At 40.3% G+C, this 22,508-nt stretch overlaps 1 protein-coding gene across 4 annotated transcripts in view; it reads left to right on the top strand.

The window, feature by feature from the left end:
* DGKG (diacylglycerol kinase gamma) overlaps positions 1-22,508 on the top strand; it is a 124,446-nt gene that overhangs the window by 29,094 nt on the left and 72,844 nt on the right. For all 4 annotated transcript variants that reach the window (XM_042458001.1, XM_042458002.1, XM_042458000.1 and 1 more), the window contains 4 exons: positions 9,909-9,958; positions 12,027-12,101; positions 14,721-14,840; positions 22,030-22,147. In XM_042458001.1, coding sequence (XP_042313935.1) covers positions 9,909-9,958; positions 12,027-12,101; positions 14,721-14,840; positions 22,030-22,147 — 363 coding nt within the window. The remainder of the gene's footprint in view (positions 1-9,908; positions 9,959-12,026; positions 12,102-14,720; positions 14,841-22,029; positions 22,148-22,508) is intronic.

Genomic DNA, 22,508 nt, shown 5'->3' with positions numbered 1-22,508 from the left:
GGGCAGTCTGTAACGTGCCTCTGTTTGGCCAACTTGAAGAACCTCAGAAGGTTAAAAAATATTCTTTCTTCTTAGATCCATAATACTTGTAAAATCCCTGGCCTATTGTATACCATCTGTCCTAGATAAAAAACGGACAGATTACTGCCAGTGAAAGAGACTAAAATTCATAGTTTCACAGTACTTAAAAAAAAAAACATAAAAAGAAACACACACATTTTTAAGGCTTAAAATATTTGGTCAGAGCTACATTATTGGTCTAGGATGTTACCAGAGAGAAGACTCCTTGTGATGGCAATTGAAAGGAATTCAGTAGTTTTTCCACCTCTCCCTTCCTGAGTTTTTCTATAATGAAAAAAAAATGGAAGAAAGTATTGGGAAGAGATTGAGAACAGTAATCAATTGACAAGGCAGAAGCTGAACAATAGCCAGTGTCTCTCACACATACAGTGTCTAGGGAGATTATTGCACAGCATCTTTCACCCGATCTGAGCAAGGGTTGAGAACAGACCAGGCACAGGCTTAAATGGATGTTACTGCACAGGAAAAAGCTGCCAGTGCCACTGGGTGACTATCACCTGTTCCCAGCCACACTTAGTGGCATCAGCAGCTTTTGTGCAGTAATCTCCTAACAGAAAAATAAACAAGCTTAGTCTTCTATGTGAAAACATATAAAAGTACTTTGTGTACTTACAAATTATTTGTACACAGTCAAGTACTTGCTCTTACGGAGGAGAAAAGCGAAGAAAAAAAATGGCAATTTAGAGTGATGCAGGATGACAGCAGATGTGGCAAAGCAAATAAACAATTCTGCAAACAAACTATCAGTTACTCAGTCCAGGCATGCAAAACTTGCTAACTATAATAGAAGCATCTAGAAAACATGAAAAATTGCAACATAAAGCCCACATTGACTTTCACTGCACATTTGCTCTTGCTCCTATGTGGAATTTTAAAGGGATACAGTGCCCAGTAAATGCAGTAATCCTCTTGCAATTTCTCAGTCTGTTTTGGACATCTTCTAAACTAGAGGTCAGAATCATTCAGCCATCTGGATGCTGTTGGACTGCAACTCCTAGCACAACATCTAGAGAGCTGTATGGTTCCCATCCTGATCTAAACCCTCTGTGAATTTTAGTGAAGGAAGCTTAAAAAAAACTTATCTGGATATATATGTCTGTGGAAAATGCCCTACTACCAGCCCTGAAATCCTGCAGCTGAGGTATCATGAATGAAGTGAACTGGTGACTGAAATAATGAATTTATCTTTATGAAATGCTCTCCATTCTTTTTAAAGTGTTAAAGAAGAACCAAGTACTTGTAGTATGTTGCTAAAACTTGCAGTTGACAGTGCAATAGAGCAAACCAGTGAAGTGAAGTGAAGTTTGTTGTTTTGTTAAGCTGAAATGTCAAACAAATACAAATTCTTTTTAAAAATTACTCTTGGGCCAAACCTTTACAGGTCAGAATACAGTCTGCCCTTCATATCCAGGGGTTTCCATTCCAGCCCCCCTCATGGATGGCAAATTCTGCAGGACATCAAGTCCTATTCTCCTCAGTGTCGGTTCAGTGTGGCACATGCATGGGCTACCACTCAGCATAACATGGCAGGGCTGTCTGTGGATGCCCCAATTCATGGATTGCAAGCCTGTGGAAAGGAAGAGCTGACTGTACTCCAGGAGCAGACTGGAATATTCTGGCTCCAGAGCTGCCCCAATGTTGCCCCATTACCTGGGGCCCTCAGGGTGACCAGATGTCATAACCACAAAGGAGGACAAGGCACTGCAAAATGACATTTAAGAAAAATGTAGGGCATTACAAAATAAAAGCTGAAAACACTCATATAAAAGGAAACTCATGCTTCTTAGTCATGCTCAAAATGGAGGATATTTTGGATTGCTTCCTAAACAGAAGGCTGAAATGTAGGACATATCCTGGAAAAGCAGGATATCTGGTCACCCTGCGGGTCCTCAATTTCAATGCTGGGCAGCTGTTTGCCTGTGCATCCCTATGTGCTGCCACCACAGTGAGTCACTTGCCTTGAGATCAGAACAAGGCACACAACATCAACCACATGGCTGGGCTGCTCTTTCTGACCTCAGAGTGAGAGATTTGCTGTGGTGGTGCCAGCGCTGGATGGCACAGCAGGATGCATTGTAAATAGCTGCTGTGGCCTCACAATGGAAGGCTCTAGATCTTCTGGGAAGATCCAGAGAAAAAGATGAGTCATTTAAAATTGCTTTAAGTCACATATACAGCGGCTTTAGCATCAGGACAGTTTGCACCAGAATTGGGGATTGGGTCCTTTGTCATCAGGACTACTCATTGTGAGGATAGAGGGAAACCCTATGCAGACAACCCATGGAGATTTATTTTTAAAGTGTGGAGAATGACAGTCTGGCCCTATAGACATGGAGCTTTTCTCCATTTAAGTTACTATTTGTAGCAAGAATGGGGGAGGTGGTTTTGGAACATTATCAGTCATTTTCAATGCAAACTCACTGCAGAGCTGATTCATAAAACTACAAGGCTTCCAGCAGTTGTTTTTCCTCCTTCTTTTGAAGGTTCCCAATATGTGCCAAGCTGATTGTCTGAGTCATGTGCCATTAGAAGTTCCGCATTTTACACACCAATCTACACCAGTGAATACTGCAAAGGTCAGGTTCATTATGAAACATCACTTAAAAGAACACCTTGGAGTTATCCTAGCAGCATTATCAGCCTATTCAGGCATAACATTTCAAAGTGACTGTGTCCACAAGATCCTTTCACAGTGTCATAGCAGGAGTTGAAATGTGCTGCCAGAATCAGCTTCTAGGCGGAAGAAAGGATTCCTGTTTAAATTGGAACCTAGGTACTCTTCTCTAGTCCTCACGTGGAGGGAGCAACGATATCAAGATGACAGAGCATCGCCTTGAAAGATACATATGCGGATGCAGATACATATACATTTTGTCCTGTACACTGTAGATAGTACCAAGTAGAGTAGACCCACTGAACTAATAGAATTTACTTATGTGTTGACTTATTCAACAATTATTTCAATGGAGCCATCTAGCTGGCACTGACTCATACATATTGAGGGCCTCCATGAGTAGGGTAAGTGATTTGCTGTATAAAGCAGAGCTTGGAAAACATTGATTGGTTGGGCTGCAAATCCCATATGCCCTTAAAAACAATGTTTGCAAAGGTGTTAAAAACTGAGTTGCGAAACAGTGGCTTTTCCCTTGGAAAACTGAATTTCCGAATGGAGAAATATTTTTTCATTTGTGCTAGAGTTGGTGTTTACTATTTTTATTTAAATACTTTATTGAAAGATATATATAAAAATATATCATATAAAAAACCAGACATCACATTACACACAATACACCTTACACAATACACATTACAACTACACTAGTTTAAAAATAAAGACTTCCAAACCCAGAACACTGGATATATCCTTCCACATTCATTTCAATAGAGTTGGTGTTATTTTAATGGCATACTCAGAACAGTTGTGGTTGATGCTTCTTGTATCATTCTTAATGACATCTGCAGAACCTGCCCCTGTGTGAACATCCAGAGATTCATCTCAGTAGATGCAATGCTTCTGATATGGCAACCTTCATTTTGAATGGATGGTAGTAACTTGGGGATTTCAAGATTCTCTTTTTGAAATGCTGCCTAGCAAATGTACAGGGGGATTTGTTTTAATTGTGAAAAAAAAGTAAATTAATTATGTGAGGAGCAAAGTTGCTATCCTCTTTTCTTACTGCTTGCTTAGTCGCAGTGCTAGATATGAAATGTGGCTTGTGTTAGCATTTGAACTGACTGTCATGCTCTAATGCAGAGACAGGAGAATTAATGGAGATGGTTAGAAACTGGGTTATAATGAGGAGATATGCAAGCTGCTACCTATTTGTTACCTTCTTCAGTGCACAGAGCCAAAGCCCTGGGAAAGAAATGATTGCTCTCCTGTTATTCTTACCTAAAAATGTACACGTCTGCCCTCTGGTGCCTTCAAATTGTTTCCCATGCCTTTATACAACAAATCAGTTTTAAACCGCATCATGTTTTGTTGAATATGAAATCCCTGATATTAAAGAAGTTTGGATTACTCCTACTTAAAGACTTGCACTGCAAATAGGTTTTTCCACTTTGTCACCTTTTCTTTTCTCTTCTTCTCTTTTTCCTTTGAACATGACCTGACAAGACATGGCAAAGTCAATCAATTAAAGATTCATGGCATGTGGAGAGCACCAAGGTCAAAAGATAAATTTGGCACACAAACGCAGCATCAGGAACAAAAGAAAGGAGGAAAACACAGTACTTGAAAGCAATGGGAAATTTTAATCTGTAGAAATGACTGTCATTGAAATAGGGTCAGAAAGATTTTCTTGTAGTAGAACTGTTTCATAATAATTTTGCCAGTACTGCTGGTTTGCAGATTTTGCAATTCCTCTTTTTTATTTTAAATTGTTTTGCAGATTTGATCAGCTATTAAACTTGCTCAGGGCTGGTTCCAGGTCCAACCCTGGACAAACCATCTTCTGGTGTAGTGCTACTCAAAGTGATTGTGGACAGGTGCAGGTCCGTGAGCCATTGGCTCCCAGTCCACAGCAAGTTTCCAGCAAAGAAAGAACCAGTGGTTGCCAGTGGGTGCAGATGTGGTGCCAGTATCTGGCACATTGGAAACAAAATCCTTGGGTCTTTCATATCAGATAGCTTAACAAGTCCTGCTCTGATAAACTCCTTCTCTATCAGTGGTCCCTGATAGTAAAAGTAAGACCAAGTAACTTTCAAGCAACAGTAGCCTCATTGGAAAGCAGGATCTAGCTACCATATTTAAAGTTCACACAATGTCCTGAAGTGAAAATACATCAAAAATATTTTGGGAATCCTTGGTACTACCTGTCCTTGGGGGTGACTGCATGCTTTTCTGAGGCAAGAGATTGTGTTGATGATGAACGTGCTACTGATAGGATGTCCCAAGTCAAAAAAGCTTTTGCTGAAGAGCTAGACTAAATGTGCCAAACACCTGGTGTCACAGGTGGAGAATCTCTCACAGACAGCAGCAGTGGTACTTTAGCTATCTCTGAAGGAGTTAGTACTGTTCAAAAGAAGGCAATGGGAAAGTACTCCTGACTTCTTTTTACTTTAGAAATCCTATGATGAAACAACAAAAAATTAAATAAGAGAATGCCAGAATATGAGACTCCCAGATCAGAAGGCAATCAACCAGCCGAAAGGATGATCAGCTGCTAACATGTACAAAGGTGAAAGAAAATTCCAGGGTTGTACAATGCATATATTAGGAACATGGAATGAATCAGGGAAAGGTAGAGATTATAAAGCAAGAAGTGTAATATACACATAGCGATACATGGTGATAATCAGATAATTATGCAAAATTTTAGTCTGAAATTTACAAAGGAGACGTGGGAAGGCATTAATAGTGAGATAAGATGTAGTAAAATCAGTCAGGGGATACAGTGCAAAGTCTGACTGAATAATATCAGTAAGACTCCAGAGAAAGGAGTATAACTGTAATTCAGGTTTATGCTCCCACCACCAAGGGAGACAGTGAAGAAATTAAAAGATTCTCCATGTATCTCCAAATGGAAATTGATTACACACCAAATGGAACCGCTAGGTAATAACAGGCATTTGGAAAAGTAGACAGCCAGACATGGCAGTAGAATTCAGCATAGGCTCAAGATATAAAGCAGGAGAATGAATTCTCAAATTTTATGAGGTCAGCAATCAGGTAATTACAGATATGACTATGTATATGGATATCATCTGGTGGCCAGTATAAAAATCAAATAGACAACATAATTGGAAGCAGCAGATGGAGAAGCACCATTCTCTCTGCAAAATCACGACCAAGAACAGATCATGGCTAATATCAACATTAAAGCTAAGGAAATACACCAAATCAATAATTGTGCCAAAATACAACCTAAAGAAGATTCCTGTGGAATTTAAAGACGATGTAAACAACAGATTTGCACTACTAAGCTTGGTGTATAGGGAACCAGAACTGAGGACTGAAAGCAGGGATAGTGGCAGCAAGAATGAAAAAAGATACTATCTCTAGCTAAAAAGAAGAAGAAACTTCAATGGTTAACAAAACTCTGAAAGCAGTTAAAGGCTGACAAGAAGCAAAAATAAAAAGTTACAAAAACAGGGTCAGAATCCTGAATTCAACAATAGTGAATTTTTATAATAATTTTTTATAATATTTTTTAATAATAATCAATACAAAAAAAGCAGAAGACAGCAAAAAGAGCAGACCATGTTACCTCTTCCACAAGATCCAAGAAATTCAGGGTAAATTAAGAGTAAGGCTGTTTTATAAACAAGAAGGGAACACATTATATGAGTAAAAATTTTTTTAAAAAAGATGAAAGCAATACACTAAGGAACTGTATAAAATAGATGAAATGATGACAGATTCCTTCAAGGAAGAACCATTTGAAGATGAACTCTTGATTTTGGAAAACTGCAGTTGAAATAATTCTCAACATGCTTGGGAGAAATAAGTCACCAAGTATCGGTGGCATAGCAATAGAGTTGTTTCAATCTATAGAAACAGAATCCATTTCAATTCTAACAAAAATTGCCAACAAATGTGGAAAACAAATCAAAATTTCACAGCCTGGAAACATTCAATATACATTCGTGTTCCCAAGAAAGGGGACAACCAGGGACTGTAGTAACTATTGCACTCATCTCTCATGCAAGCAAAGTGATGCTCACGATTTTACAGGAAAGGTGTTTACCATATATGAAGCCAGAAATGGCAGGTGTCCAAGCTTGGTTCAGAAAAGAAAGTGGCACTAGTGGGTCATACTGCAAACACAGTTGGATAGTGGAACGTAATAAAGAATTTCAAAAGAAAATTTATCTGCACTCTAAAAGAAAAGGGGTGTGCTGCAACATTTGATCCTCTTGTTGTGTAACCTTTACTCTGGATAAGAGGTCACTGTCAAGCCACACAATGGAGAAACAGAATTGTTTTCTGTTGGCAAAGGGGTGAGACAAGGCTGCATTTTATCATACTATCCTTTAATTTATATGCAGATCATATGAAAAACAGGATTAGACTCATATAAGGAAGCATTAAAATTGGGAGAAGGAATATCATCAATTTAAGATACGTAGATGACACCATATTACTTACAGAAAGTAGCATACCTGAAACAACTATTGATGAAAGTTAAGGACGAGAAGTGCAAATTCAAGTTTATAGTTAAACATCAAGAAAACAAAAATAATGGCCACAGATAATTTACTTACTGTAACATTAAAGTTGGTAACAAGCTATTCGGAGGGTGAGGGGAGAGAAATAGTTCAAGAGTTTGTATACCTAGGCTCAGTCATTAATCAAAGTGGAGACTGTAGTCAAGTTATCAGAAAATTAAAGGACGGAGGTGAGAAAGAGGAAGCCCACCCTGTAATTCATTACAGGGAAGTGAGAGATTCATTTTATTATTTTTTTAACCAGAATTTATCCCATTCTCACACAACCCAGAGCTTAGCATGGACCCCAAATGCAGTTTATGGTCAGACGTTCTTGCTTTTCTCAGCATGCATACATTTGGAAAATGCACATGGAAGACCAACATAGTTTTAAAATATGCACAAACATGCATCAGTCAACAATAAAAATACATAACAATTGAAAAATGTCCATGGAAATATGCAAAATTTCACAGCAAAAAATTATCACAATCCAATACAGGGGCAAGTCAAAACATTATTTGAGGTAAAAATCAGAGAACTTGGATGAGTCTGAGTTTTGTTGATGCATGTATTTCTAATATGAATGAGTGTTCATTGCATTTCCTTTCTCCAAAGTCTGTCTGGGATTTCCTCAGATGAGAATAAATTTAAATCCATGTAGATTAAATCACTGCTATAAGAAGAAGCCCATTGCTGCACTTCATACCCCTTCTGTTAAGTGAATATGTGTGTGTGTGCATGCACAATGTCAAGTCACCTGTTAACTTATGATGACCACTTGAATTTCAAGGAGTTTTTAAGGCAAGGAATACTCAAGATGGTTTTGCCAGTTCCTTCCCCTGCAATATAGCTCACACCACCTGCTATTAATTGGCAGTCTCGCATTCAGGGCTGGTTCCTTTAGGGAATTTAGGCCTATTGTTAAGTGTATACAAATCATGATATATTTTTTCGAAACCAGAAACATAAATAGCCATAATATTTGGTCTCATATATCTGATCCCTGCCGAGTTTCCAAATCAGGATTATCCCAGGCCCTGAGATTTTAGGGACAAAATCTGAGACCTAGGAGTGACCCCTTGTGAAGTCACAGGAGATGGGCACTGGTGATATTACAAGCTTGATAACAACAACAACAACAGGTGGAGCAAACTGGGTTTACAATCGAGCAACAACAACAGTATACAAGAATAAAACATATAATATTCATAATTAAAAACAGTTTTAAAACAATACAATCATCCTAAATAGAAAAGTGGGGTGAAGTCCTTACAAGAGATTGGGTGGGTAGGCTTGCCAGAAGAGATCCATCTTAACAGCCCTCTTGAAAGCCTCCAAGTAGGTAATAAGACAGAGCTCTTCTGGAAGGTTATTCTATAGTTTAGGAGCCACTGAAGTAAAAGTTCTTTGGGAGGTTGAAACCAATCTAGTTGGATGCGCCTTCAATAGATTTTTCCTGGAAGTTCGAAGAGTGCGGGACGGACTATATAGGGAGAGGCTTTCCTTTAAGTAACTCGAGCCTGAGCCATATAGGGCTTTATAAGCAATAACCAACACCTTGTATTGTGCTTGGAACCTGATGGGTAGCCAATTAAGATCTTTCAAAATAGGTGATATATGGTCAAATTTCAAAGAACCATGGTCGATGGTATCGAAGGCCACTGAGATGTCCAAGAGCACCAGCAGGGTCACGCTTCTCCTGTCGATACCCAGACAGAGATCATCGACTAAGGCGACCATGGCTGTCTCAACTCCGTATCCCGCTCTAAAGCCAGTTTGAAATGTTGTCTAAAGCCAGTTTGAAAGTGATGTTGTACAGGGCAACTGCTGATGATATCACTGAGCATGATGTATTACACATTAAGCACAACTACGTAGGGTATATCAGTGATGGTGAACCTTTTAGAGACCAAGTGCCCAAACTGCAACCCAAAACCCACTTATTTATTGCAAAGTGCCGCATCCCTCTGGCTTTCTAGTAAAAAACTCTGGCAAGCCCTGTGCTGGGGCAACAGTGTGCATGCCTACAGAGAGGGCTCTGAGTGCCACCACATAGGTTCGCCACCAGTGAGTACATCATTCAGATAAATTCACCAAGTCTAACAAAGAAGGAAAACATTTATGCAAACAAACTTTTCAAGGCACCCTGAAATTTCACCCTGAAATTTCTCTCCCCATTGCTTTGGACTAGGGTCACATCCTGAGATCTGGCCACCCAACTCCCTGTGCTCCCTGTGCAGAGTTTGGAAACATTACTTTTTGGACTACAATATCAAGAATCTCCTAGTCAGTATGACCACTGACCATGTAGGCTGACAGGATTCTGGGACTTGACATCCAAAGAAGTAACATTTCTAGTCTCTGCAAAGGACTTTGTACTACTGCCATTGGTTGATTCAAGAACCCATTCTTAGTGGTAGGCTATTCGGCCTGAAAATAATAGAATTCTGTAACATACTGCTTAAATTTACAAGACTAAGCATTATGTGTTTAATGTTCATGTATTTGTTTAAATGTGGATTACTTTCATCTGTAGTGTTAATTGGAGGCTACTGATTCATGAGAATATTGATGCGAATACAGCAGTAGAGTCAAGAGATTGACCAATGAGCTGATTATGCCTATGTGTGAATGCATTTATTACAGACTTCTGTTGTTTTTGTGTTCTCTTGCAGTTATGTTTCGGCTGTATGATACAGATGGCAATGGCCTCCTGGACAGCTCGGTAAGCCATCCTTTAAGGAAGTACCCCTTTCAAAGAAAGAGAGGTCACTGTTTTTCTAAATGCCCAGGAGGCTTCCCAGTGGCATCACTAGGGTTGGTGTCACTAGGGTTGGTGTCATGGTGTCACCTCCCATTGACCTCCTCCCATACCACACCATGCAATATCCTTAGTAATGTTTTTTGTACTAATGTTACTCATAAATCATCGTTCTTGTACATCATTTAATGCAATGGCAATAGTTGTGACATAACTAGCAACATTAAAATTATACCTTTAAATTACAATATCATAAGCACATCCTAAATATATTTTCATTTACTTAGTTTCAGTTAATTAAAGTAAACATTTGGTAAGATGTAATGTTTTCAAATAAAATTTTAAAACTGGATGCCTCTCCTTTCTCGGCTCATTGAGCCCTCATCCTACTCACACCTTCTCTTCTACTGAGCTTTCAAGGTTTTAAAGGGATGCAAGTGAACATCACAGATCATTTCTGCCAAAGGCACACGTTTTAGGAGCAATGGTGTCACCTGTACTTTAGGGTGTCATCCAGTCCGCACTCCCTGCATCCCCCCCCCCCCAATAAGGACATCCCTGGGCCTTCTACTGTGATTCTGGATTCACCAGTTAAAAACATTACTTTTGGGATTATAGCTTCCGGAATTCCCCAACTAGCAGGGTGTCCAAGTTGACTGGAGGAGTCTGGGAGCTGTAGTGTCCCCCAAAAACATTGTTTCCAAATTCTGGCATAAAACAAAGTGTAGATCAGCAAAATCTAAGTCATCTTCCCAGAGAGTCTGTGATTTTGTCCTGGCTGTTCAGATGCTTGACTCAATAGTGGATATTGCTGTTTTAACTTGTTTTATATGATGTTTTTAATTTGTTGCTTTAACTTTTAGATTGTACGCCATAGGTAGGCTTTTATATTCTTGATTTTACTTGGTTTTGTACTGCGCCATGTAAATTTACGGCACTTTATAAATAAAGCTAATAATAATAATAATATCTGGATAAAACTGCTAGATTTTATGCAGGCATTTGGGGTTTGGAAGCAGGAGCAGTTTCAGTTTGAGTAGTTCTTCATCACAGTGCCTTCTAGTTGTGCCCCTTCCATGCTGGGAGGCCCTGGTGGGCTTAACTGGTAGCAAGAGCATCAGCACAGCTGGACCTGGCCAATTTATTTCCCCCACAGGATTCTTGCTCTAGTATTCCTCTTTCTGAAACATTGTGGGAGTTTAAAATAGCAGCTCCTAAACCCAGAGTCCTTTTTAATGGTAAAAGTGAAGTGATAAATGGTAAGGTGTCAACTGATGATAACAATTATGGTAACAAGGGGGTACAATTAATAATAATAATAATAATAATAATAATAATAATAATAATAATTTTTATTTGTATACCGCTATTCCAAAGATCATAGCGGTGAACAGCAAGTAAGCTAATTAGCAAGTAAGCTAATTTGCCCCCAACAGTCTGGGTACTCATTTTAGCGACCTCAGAAGGATGCAAGCCTGAGCTTGGGCCCTTTTGCTGGTCTTGAACTCGCAACCTTGTGGTCTTGAGTAAATGGCTGCAGTACAGGCATTTAACCACTGCGCCACCAGGGCTCCAATAGGGAGCACTATCTGTGGCCCATAAGCCTGATTGCAATCCTTGAAGGTCTATGGATATGTGTACTTGCTAGGATATGTTTAAAGCAGCTTAAAATGGCTACTTCATCAGATTTCTTAACAGCATAAGAAAATGTTTGTCTGAGCTGCCAGTAATCCTACCAGAAATTCCACTGAACTGAGGTATTTTTCTTTTTTTCAGTTATGTATACTGTTGCTATAGTGTGAGATCTTTAACCAGTTTATCCTTAGAACCTCCCAAAACAAGGAAATGAATCCACACAGTGACCCCATAGAAGCAGCTAACAGGCTTATCAACCTTCATAAAATATCAGACGACATCTTCTTGTGTGCCAATATATGTCTGTGATGTCCACACACACCGTCACTGAAAATGTACACACAGACACATCCTTTGTGTACCTTTGTTCATTCCTTTGTCTTATTTCTGAACTCAGGAGCTGGATCGTATTATCAATCAGATGGTTCATGTTGCAGAATACTTGGAGTGGGACTCCACTGAACTAAGACCGGTGAGTAGGGATGCCATAACCCGGCAGCCCCCGTGACAATCACGCTTTTGGGGGGCCCGTCACGGTCACGGTCCGGTTTGGGGGGCCCCCACGCCTTGTTCCCAATTCGGGGTCCGCTCTTTCATAGCCGCTGCTGCTAATGCGGCTGGCTGCTGCGCCAACCCACCTCCTCCTCCTCCTCTTCGTGTGGGCAGCGCCAACCCACCTCCTCCTCCGGCTCCGCCTTCCTCCTCCTCCTCGACGGCAGAAGCGTCGCCGCCACCGCGTCAGGGCTTGCCCACCCGCGCGCGCGCACACACAGGGCTCCAAAACAGGAGCTCGTCCCTTGCTTTGGCCAGCCTGCCATTGGCCAGCTGGCCAAAGAGGATGGGCTCCTCGCCGCGCGCCGCCCAGGCCTCAGCAGGGGCCAGCGGCAGCACGCGCGCATGCCCTGCTTCCCTCCAGGCGTGCGCGCCTGCCTTGCTTCCCTTCTTCTGTTGATGGAGGAGGAGGAGGAGAGGAGGAGGAGGAGGAGGAAGGAGCCGGAGGAAGGGTGCCTTGAAGGGGCCAGGGCAGAATTGGGGCAGAGGAGAGGAGAAGGAGGCAGGAGAGGAGGAGGAGGAGGAAGGAGCCAGAGGAAGGGTGCCTTGAAGGGGCCAGGGCAGAATTGGGGCAGAGGAGGAGGAGGAAAGCTGAGTCAGTGGCCATTAGGTCTGCCTTGGTTTTTTTGGGGGTTTTTAAATTATTTTTAAAAATATAAAATATTTATTTTATTTTATTAATTTTTATTATTGCTTTTTATTTTTTTATTTCTTTAATTTTTATTATTGCTTGTTTTATTTTATTTCATTAATTTTTATTATTGCTTGTTTTATTTTATTACATTAATTTTTATTATGAAATATATACACCCCTGCCTTGTTTTTTTTATTTTTTCCCTATTATTTTTTATTATTAAATATATGGAAGTGCATTTTCTGTGTATTTATGGCAGTTTGAATGCTAACAAGTCTGCCTTTCTTGGACAATTATAGTGATGATGATGATGGTGATATTGATATCAACAAGCCTCTGAGGCACAACCAATGTTACTTGCTGTGATTTTTTACAAACCCATGCGCAGTGAAGAAAAACCACAGTCCCTTGACCAAGTACACACTTCTGAGAAGTACAATTGAACCCGAGGGCAAATACATTTCTGTCATCTGTCTAAGAATAATGCCAAAATGTCCTCCATTTTGATCATGCTTAAAAAACATGCATTTATATTAACATTTTTTAAAAATCCTCAATTTTTGCACGTCCTCCATTTTTATAAAAATGTGTCCTACATTTGAAAATGTTGCCCTACATTTGTCCTACATTTGTCCCGGTTTGGAGCTCCTGACTTATGGCAACCCTACCGGTGAGTTATACAGAGAGCTCTTTTAGTTCACTAAGCCTTCAGTGTTCTGCTGTTCTCCTTTGAGCAGGAAACACTACTGATTTTTTTTTTTTACTGTTCACTGGAATGACACATCTGTGTAAGAAGTCATCTTGAATAACCAACAAGAACTTCTTGTGTCTTCATCCTTTAGAGATTTTACCAATCACATGGACATATCACAAAAAGGTGGATCTCCAAGATGAAAAACAAAGAAGAAGATTAAGAAAAATATATTTTTATTGGTGCATGTCTTGTCAGTTGGGATGGTGAAAACGGTCCTAAAGATGTTCTTTAGACTACAATTTCTATGATCTCTCACCATTAGTTATCCTGCCTACTGTCTTGGCTAAGCTCTGAAACCGACTGTAGCTAAGAGTCCAATTCTGGTACAAGCAAACATGAATCAGAAGGAGGCAAAGAGGAAAAAGAGGTTGTCTGGTTTGGGATCAATAAAGGCCTATTTTTGTTGTGTTCCTTTAAGTCATTTAAGACTTATGGTGAACTTAAGGCAAACCTATCACAGGGATTCCGTGGCACAATCTGTTCAGAGGGATTTTGCCTTTGCCTTTCTCTGATGCTGAAAATGTGTGACTTACCCAATGACCTTTTCCCAGTAACATTCCAAGGTATGCTGCAAATCCTCCTAGAAGCACCAGCACCCTACTGTTCCAGGGACTAGTGTCCCTCTTTATTAAGCTGCTTTGTCTATCATGCCAAATGTCCCACCCTTCTACATATCTACAAGGTACTCTGGAATTGGTAGTTATTACAAAAGCATGATACAAATGAAAATACAGATCTGTATCCTAATTTGATGAATGAGCGCACTGTCTGTTCTAGAAAGCGACCTAGATCATTGGCTAGCAACAAGTTCAGAATATTTCTTGTTCTGGTCTAGCACCATTTCTGATTCTCTCAATAGCAGCTTCATCTCAAGCAAATTTGATATGGGTTGGACAATTGTATACAATTGTATACAGAGATAGAAAAAACAGCTTTCCTAAATATCCTAATCGTGACCTAAATTCAGCCTCCAAGGTTTTCTTCATGCAATAATAGGGCTCCATCTCTGGCTGGAGGCCTCCTGTACTCTTCTTCCCCATGCATGAGCTCTGATTTTCAGTGCCAATGTACAAGGCCTATTGGTAGAATCACTGCAGTTTTGCATGTTGAAGGGGGATGTGATGGTTCTAAATGGATTTTGCTTTCCACAGATCTTGAAAGAGATGATGGAAGAAATAGACTATGATCATGATGGAACTGTGACATTGGAAGAGTGGATTAGGGGTGGTATGACCACCATCCCCCTGCTAGTTTTGCTGGGCATGGAAACAGTGAGTAGCAGGTCTGGTGTAAGAGAGGGTAGCCTACTGTTAGCACTTAACTGAAAACATGTTCATCTCTAGCTGGATAATTAGTTACAGTCGTCAAACCAGGTTCATTTATATAGTAATTCAGTTTCATGCCATTTGTCTTTTGCATCCATTATTATTATAAATTTATATTTTGAGCCCAATAATACTATAAAGTCACTTCAAAATAAGTAGTTTCAAAATCTGCTTCTGTTTAAAATAGCCATGTGTATAGAAGAGAAGAACAAAGACTATTCCATAGGTCCTAGTTTTGGCCTATGGTAGCTCTGGTTAAAGCAGTGTTGGAAAAAAATCACTGCCTGAAACCCTGGAGAGCCACTCCCAGTCAAAGGAGTCAATACTGGGCAGGATGGATTGAGACCCTGAATCAGTTTAAGGCAGCTTCTTATGTTTATAAAAGGAGAAGCTTGTGTGAATGCTGCCCTGAGTAGTTTGACAGAAGAGCATGATACACAATGGAGCGAGAGATGGAAAAGTAATCAGCAATGTCAGTTTGTAGGAAAGCAGCAGTATTCTTCAGGAAAAGGAATTAAAGAATTATTTACAATTAATGTACTCCACTGGATATTTCTTTGGGAAGATGAAAGAAATACTACTCTTACTTTGAAGTTATTTATTTTCTGACAGTGCTTGTATGCCACTTGACATAGCAGCACCACTAAGCAGTTTATGTTAAAATATGCATCTAATACAGAATTAAAACAATATAAAACAGATCAAAAACTATTTATAGCTAATAAATTAAACATTACAAAATCCACTACAGTGTTCAACAGCTGAAGAAGGCACACACAGACAGACATGTCTGCAGCAGCCATTTGAAGTTGGACAAGTTCCTCTCTTCTCAGACCATGCAGGGGACTTTGTTTAAGAGGGTGAACAGCAACAAACCACACAGGGAATTTTGTTTAAAGGATAAGTGACACCACTGAGAAAGTCCATTTTTATGATATTATGCAATGATATCAATCAATAAGGCCTTTGTCAAGTCCCTCAAGTCTAACTCGGGAGCCTGTATGGGAAAGGCACCCTACTAGAAGTTCTAACAATACATTAAGATCATGATCATCTTTTAGTATTATTACTAAATTACTGCCACCCACATATGTTAAGATACATTGACTCCTGCGTTTGTCTCCCAATTCCTCCCAATTCTTTATCTACATCTCTATCTATCGATCTATCTATCGATCTATCTATCAAACACAGAACACTAGGTTCCAGCAAAATAATAGGATTTAAAAAGCAAACAATGAAACTGTTATCAAAATTGACATAACTAAGCAGAGAACTCAACAGAGATTTTTTTATTAAATATAGATGTATCTCATGCACAGTCCCGACTGAGGTGAACAAGCCTTGTACAAAAGCACAAATGAAAGTCTATGATAGCAGGAACGTTTTATACAGTGTCTTGTAGACATAATACCACATGGGGGAGCCAGAACCGCAAAAGCCAGCTTTTCAAACAGCTTCCTACTGCACAGCTATCTACAAAGATAACTAACCAGTTCTACTATTGGCACAATATCTAAAACACTTAATACCAAAGCCATGCAGAATAATATGAAGAACATGTGAAGGATGCAACTATAGTTCATTTTAATTAAAATTAAAGTTAAGTCTAATGGAATGTTTAGGATTATAAACTACCTTTTATAGTTCATTTTATTTTTTATTATGATAGTTTTCAGCCTGAATCCACCTGAGACAGGATATATAAGGGACCCATTCTTCAATGCTCACCCGAATGATAATTCAGAAATATGCACATTTCATCCCTGTTACACCAAGAATAGAAAGCATTTATTCTGTTCTATCTCTATAATCCTGTATCCCAGAAGGCCCAACATTAGCAGCTATGGCCAATATAGTCATCAACTAGTCTTTGTAAGATTGTTGATACTGTACTCTTATTTCCTTTACTCATCAGCTAAAAAATGGATTAGTCCAGGACAGGTAATACAAAGGAAAGAATCGTTTTCCAGTGCTGCTACACCAAACCTTGTGGGGGGGATCTATATGAGCCATTTTAAACACCTGTATGTGGTTCAAAAAAGAAAGAAAAAGTCCTGCTTTTTTCATAATTCTGGTGCTCAAGGCAAGTTAAGAGTGGCTGTCCTTCTGTCTGTGAGCATGCCGTAGCTATTACATTTGATGCCTTTTAAAAGGCATTTCTCATCCTTAGGAACTTCTGAGAGTGATTTAATATTTACAGTCCTTCATGCAATTTTCTCATTGACCAGAAAGTCCATGAATTTAACACACCTCTGAGACCATCTGGATTGGTTTGCCTCAGTCCCAGTTAGAAAGGATTGCATAAATGTGTCCTTCGAGAGTATTTCTTGGATCATATGTTGTGATCTTTCTGATGGTATTATTCAGTTAAACTAAATAATGAAGGAAGGAATATCTAAAGATTGTGCAATGGACCCTTTATCTCAGGCACACTTTTTGTGATGAATGTTTGGTGTCCGTCTGAGAAACTTATTAGCCCTGGATTTGAGATCTTTGTTTTGATGTTTAAAAAGACTGAGCTCGATTCCACCTTACAGATATTTGTCATTCTGTAAGGAGGTATGTGGAGTCATCTCTTCAGTTTTAAAGAGAAGATATTAGTTGCTATGCTAAGCAGAGCGGTATTTTGCAAGTGTAGCTGTTGCATGTGTGGGTGTGCATGACTGTGGAAAAGGCACCCACTTTTACACATTATCTTGTTAAACACACAAAGGAATAGCTTTTATGACTTGAAACTGAGAGGAATTAGTTGCTACAAAGAAGCTTTCATACAGACACCCTTCTGTCTCAAATGGAAGTGCCAGTTACCACTGTCCAAAAATGTTTGATATAATAAACATGTGTTTGTAATAAAGGACTCCTAAACATTCTTTTTCTGATTACATGCACCAGGCCATATCTGTGCATGCTGCTTTCAATGAAACCTTCTACACACAAGGGTTTTTTCAATAACTATGACTGATCTCTTACTCTGCTTAGTACATATTAATTTTAATACACATTTATCTAATGATCTATTTTTTTTAAAAAAATGACCAGGAGATGTAGGAGAGCAGGAAAAAAAATGATGCCTCTGTCTTATTCCTTTCAAATTGCTGAAAAATCAACACCATTTCGGTGCCGGCATCTTAGGAATCAAAGGTAGAAGTCCACTGAGACCGCTGATTAATTTTTTAATTAACTGTTTCTGTTTAACTTATGCCAAAGTTCAGAGCAGGGGTTGGTAGACTTTGAGCTTGAGAGATCTGGTTGGTTGATTTTTTACAACTATGCTGCATAGTTTACAACTATGCTGCAGTTGAGTAGAGCAAAAGACATATACAATCGCAATGGAAAGATACTAGAAAATATTAAAAAATGGTTGAAGAACATGGTTCTCAAGTCTTGCGAAATCCTGATGAGGAGAATCCTGGACCGACAAGAACTTTTACACTTTAGAACTTGCTGTTGTTAACTACCCTTAAGTCAACCTTGACTCATAGCAACCATGTGGATGAGAAATCTCCAAGCCTTCCTATCTTCAACATCTTTGCTCAGCTCCTGCAGGTTCAGAATCTCCCTGACTGAACATGTGGTCTTCCTCTCTTTTTGCTACCTTCTACCTTTTCTAGCATTACTGTCTTTCATGCTCATATCTGCCTTGAATCCCATTGTGGGAGAAAGGTGACATATAAATCTTTGAAATAAATAAATAAATAAATAAATAATTTTATTTGTATTTCCCGCCTCTCCCTGCAGATCGAGGCGGGATTACAACAGAGAATAAAATCAACAATAAAATACAAGATACAGTATTATCTAAAAATACGATCAATAGAACAAATAACAAAACTACTACCAATCACTAAAATGACCAAATTGTCATCCGTTTTCCATGCTATCAAAGTAAGAAGTCATAATAAATAAGTTAGAATAAATAAATAAAATGATTTCTTATGATGTGGCCAAAGTACAACAACCTTGATTTGGAACTTACTCCACAAAATTCACACATGGATTTTTTTTACATGGAAGACAGCATTTTCTGTACAGAAAATAATGTTCCTCTGGAGACATATTACTTTCTACAGAAAAAATGCTGTTTTTCTGGGTAAAAAAAAAGTGCATGCAATCTATGTTTCCAGCCATAGCAACAACTGTAGAAATGTGGACCTGAATTTTGTTGGAGCCTTACGTCTTTGTAAGTGGACTTGCGTCTGCAAGAATCAAAATTGTGCTGTTGCATGAAGTCCATATTCAGTACAGGGCTGATAAAGGTCCAAAACACACTGAAGAATTAATCCAATTTGAGATTGCTTTAATTGCCCTGATTCAGTGCTGGGGAATCCTGGCAATTGTAGTTTATTGTGGCACCAGAGGCCTCTGACAGAGAAGGCTAAATGTCTCACAAAACTACTGTTCCCAGAATTCCCTAGAATTGATCCAGGGCAGTGTAGTCAGGTGGATGGAGGGAGGGTTGATTGGGGGCTCAGGAACCAGAGGGGCAAGGAGACCCAGGGGAGAAGGGAGGAGGCAGGAATGACCCACCGGAAGGCTGGGCTATAAAGGATGAGGGACAGGTGGTCGAGAGGGGGAGGGGCCTGGAACACAGAAGATTGGAACATGCGGAGACGGTCGTGGCAGGGAGTAGTAGGGTAACGCGGAGCCCAGGACAAGTGGGGTGCCCGGTTTCCCTGCAGGGAAAACATAGCCACATTCAGGTTGGCCCTCATGAGGAGGTGGTGTTGCCGGACCCTAGGAGAGAGGGTGACTTTTGTTATCCCCACGAGGGAGACTGGAGAAGACAAGCAGGGGAGACCTTGGAGGGTGAATGGTGGCACCCCCGTGGACCGCACTGGGAACAACGCCCCGGACCAGTCCTCCAGGAGAAAGCTGAGGTGGAATGCCTGGAGAAGCACATGAGGCCGGAGGCCCCGCGGGAGTCAAGACCCCCACCAGAAAGTACCTAGAAGAGTTGAACTAGGGTCCTCACCGGTGGCGCAACCGGTTTGAGAGGGGAACTGTTTGGGCACGTGGGTGTTTGTTGTTATTGCACTGAGTTGAGGAAAGTTTGAAGCATTCAACCGCCTGGACTCTTCTTCGGAAACGAAACCAAAAGTGGCCCAGAGGAAAAGCCCCACCATGTCTCAGGGAGGGCCAGCCCTGCCCACAGGCAGTTAAAGAGGTCTCAAGATGGATTATTTCTGCAGTGTGTTTTGGACCAAAGTTTGCAGTGCGTATTGGTGCACAATGCACATCAGTGCATCAGTGTGTATCACCGATGTGCATCAGAGATTGATGTGCATTACACGATAGTATATATCAGGTGCACTTGCTGGTGTCCCATTACCTTTGCAATTCAGTCAAGAGGTTTCTTAGTGCCTCTGCTACATAGCTAGGTATGCATAAAATTTTGTAATGTAACATGTCATATAGGAATCCAGTGAATATTTTCTGTGTAGAAAATGAGTTTTCCTGTATAGACAGTGCTACCTTTTGCACATAAATGCCACACTAAATTTTGTGCAGAATAGGTCCAAAACTCTGAATAGTTTTTCAAACCTTCCACAGTTTTCAAGTAGTCCCTTGCAGTAGGAAATAAATTGCTAAAATTACTCATTGCTTCTTTTGAGAATGAACTTAGCGAAGAATTACATCCCTAAAACACAGAATCTTGTGTCCCTGGGGAAAATAGCATTCTATGCCACAAGTACCTTTAGTACCATCTACCTAACCTCATCAGTTTTGCAGTGTGTTTATACTGTTTACACCAGTCTTCATAGCAGTGGCATTCCCATTCCTGCCTCCATTGCCATGGCAAAGCCAGGAGAGACACATTCAGCCCTCTCCTTCACCACAGCAGTGGAGTTCTCCTCATGCCACTGCAGCAAAGCCAGGAGGAACACAGTGGGAGGAGGACCCAACCGGCTGTCACCCCTTTTCTAGGATGTCACCTGGTGCTAGCTTCATCCCCTGCACCCCCCTAGCGATGCCACTGATTTATAGTGCTTTGTAATATTTGCCTCAAAGTAAAGCCCTGTTCTACTAATGTTTGACTCTAGAACTGGACATTTTAAAAGAAGCCTACTAAGTAGAGGGGGAAAAGTGATTAAAAATGAATAAGGAATCCTGTTGGTATGCTACACCAGTGTAACTATGCTGTGGTGGAGAATGGCAATGTGAGGGGAAAGTCTGTGTGTGCTACAGCCATGAAGGAAGTAATCGATGCAGAGATAGCTCAAGGCTGGCAGGTTTTATCTGTCTTTCATCATCAGACTGATTTGTGACCTTGGAAAAACTACAACCACAGCCATGCCACCAGGAGCCCTTTAACATTTTCCAATTATAGTACTAAGATTCCACTTTAACTGCCATGTTTCCATCCTATAGAATCCTGGGGTTCGTAGTTCCATGACATTCTCTTGGTGAGAATTCCCTCAACTGCAAATCCTGGGATTCCACAAAATGGAACCATGGCAGTAAAAATGGAATCATAATGCTATAATATTCTGAAAGGCCCCCTGATTTCTGGCTGCATGTCTCTATTGTTCATTGTTTTCAACCATTTCTGAAGTTAGCAGATTCAACAAATATTAGGCCATTAGGCTTCCACACAACTCAGTCAGCTCTCATGCCAACCCTGTTGAAATTCTGTTAGGAATTTCTAACTACAGAGGAGATAAGGTCATGATACAGTACAGGCTGGACACTGTTACAGTCCTCTCTGTGGTCATAAACCCAACACAGTCAAAGTTTCCAAAGGCATGCAGCACTGTAACCTGCTTCCCTTGCATCTGATAAAGTAGACTTAAGTCTATGAAAATGTATGCTACCAACTTCTTTCTCTCAATTAGTCTCAAAGGTAGTACAAGATTCCTTTGCATACTGCTTTCCTTCAGACCTTCTTCATCAAAATGAGAAGGTCAAGGATGAGAGGGTGGTCCCAGCACATGTATCCCCTCTATAGTTTGCAAACATTATTTTTGGACTGTATCTTCCCATTCTGAGACGTTTTACAAAGTACTTCCCCCAAAGTTTCTTCTTCTCCACCATTAGTATAATTTACTCAAGTGGAGCGAGCTAGAGCTCTTGCTGGATTGCCTCTGCATCTTCTGAGTGAGTCTTATGGTTTTGTTTTTTTTTCACTCTATAGAATGTCAAGGATGATGGGCAGCACGCCTGGAGACTGAAGCACTTCAAGAAGCCTGCCTACTGCAACTTTTGTCGCACAATGCTGCTTGGTGTCCGGAAACAAGGCTTGTGCTGCTCCTGTAAGTGCCCTGTTCTGCTATATGCACAAGGCTAGTGACCATGTTTTGTAGCCATAAAGCGGGATGGGAATCAGATGTCCTTCCAAATGTTATTGGATTAGAGCTTCTAGACTCTCTCACCATTAGCATTGGTAGAAGTTGCAGGATAACATTTGAAGCATTAGATGTGTCCCATCCCTAACCTAGTGAATGCCTTGGCTATTACCCACTTGTAGGTGAGCGGGTGGGGGGACTGTCTGAGGAAGGCAGGGACAAGGATTTCCAAAAGCAGTGGCAACTGGTGTCTCCAATGTCAGTGGGGCAATCAATCTGTCCTAGGTTTTAGCCTGAACTTTAACGAAGCTAACCAAGGTGCTGAAAC

This window comes from Sceloporus undulatus, chromosome 3, assembly GCF_019175285.1.
Source record: "Sceloporus undulatus isolate JIND9_A2432 ecotype Alabama chromosome 3, SceUnd_v1.1, whole genome shotgun sequence".
Lineage (NCBI taxonomy): Eukaryota > Metazoa > Chordata > Lepidosauria > Squamata > Phrynosomatidae > Sceloporus > Sceloporus undulatus.
The sequence above is the reverse complement of the archived record's forward strand: the minus strand, read 5'-3'. Positions and strand labels throughout refer to the sequence as shown.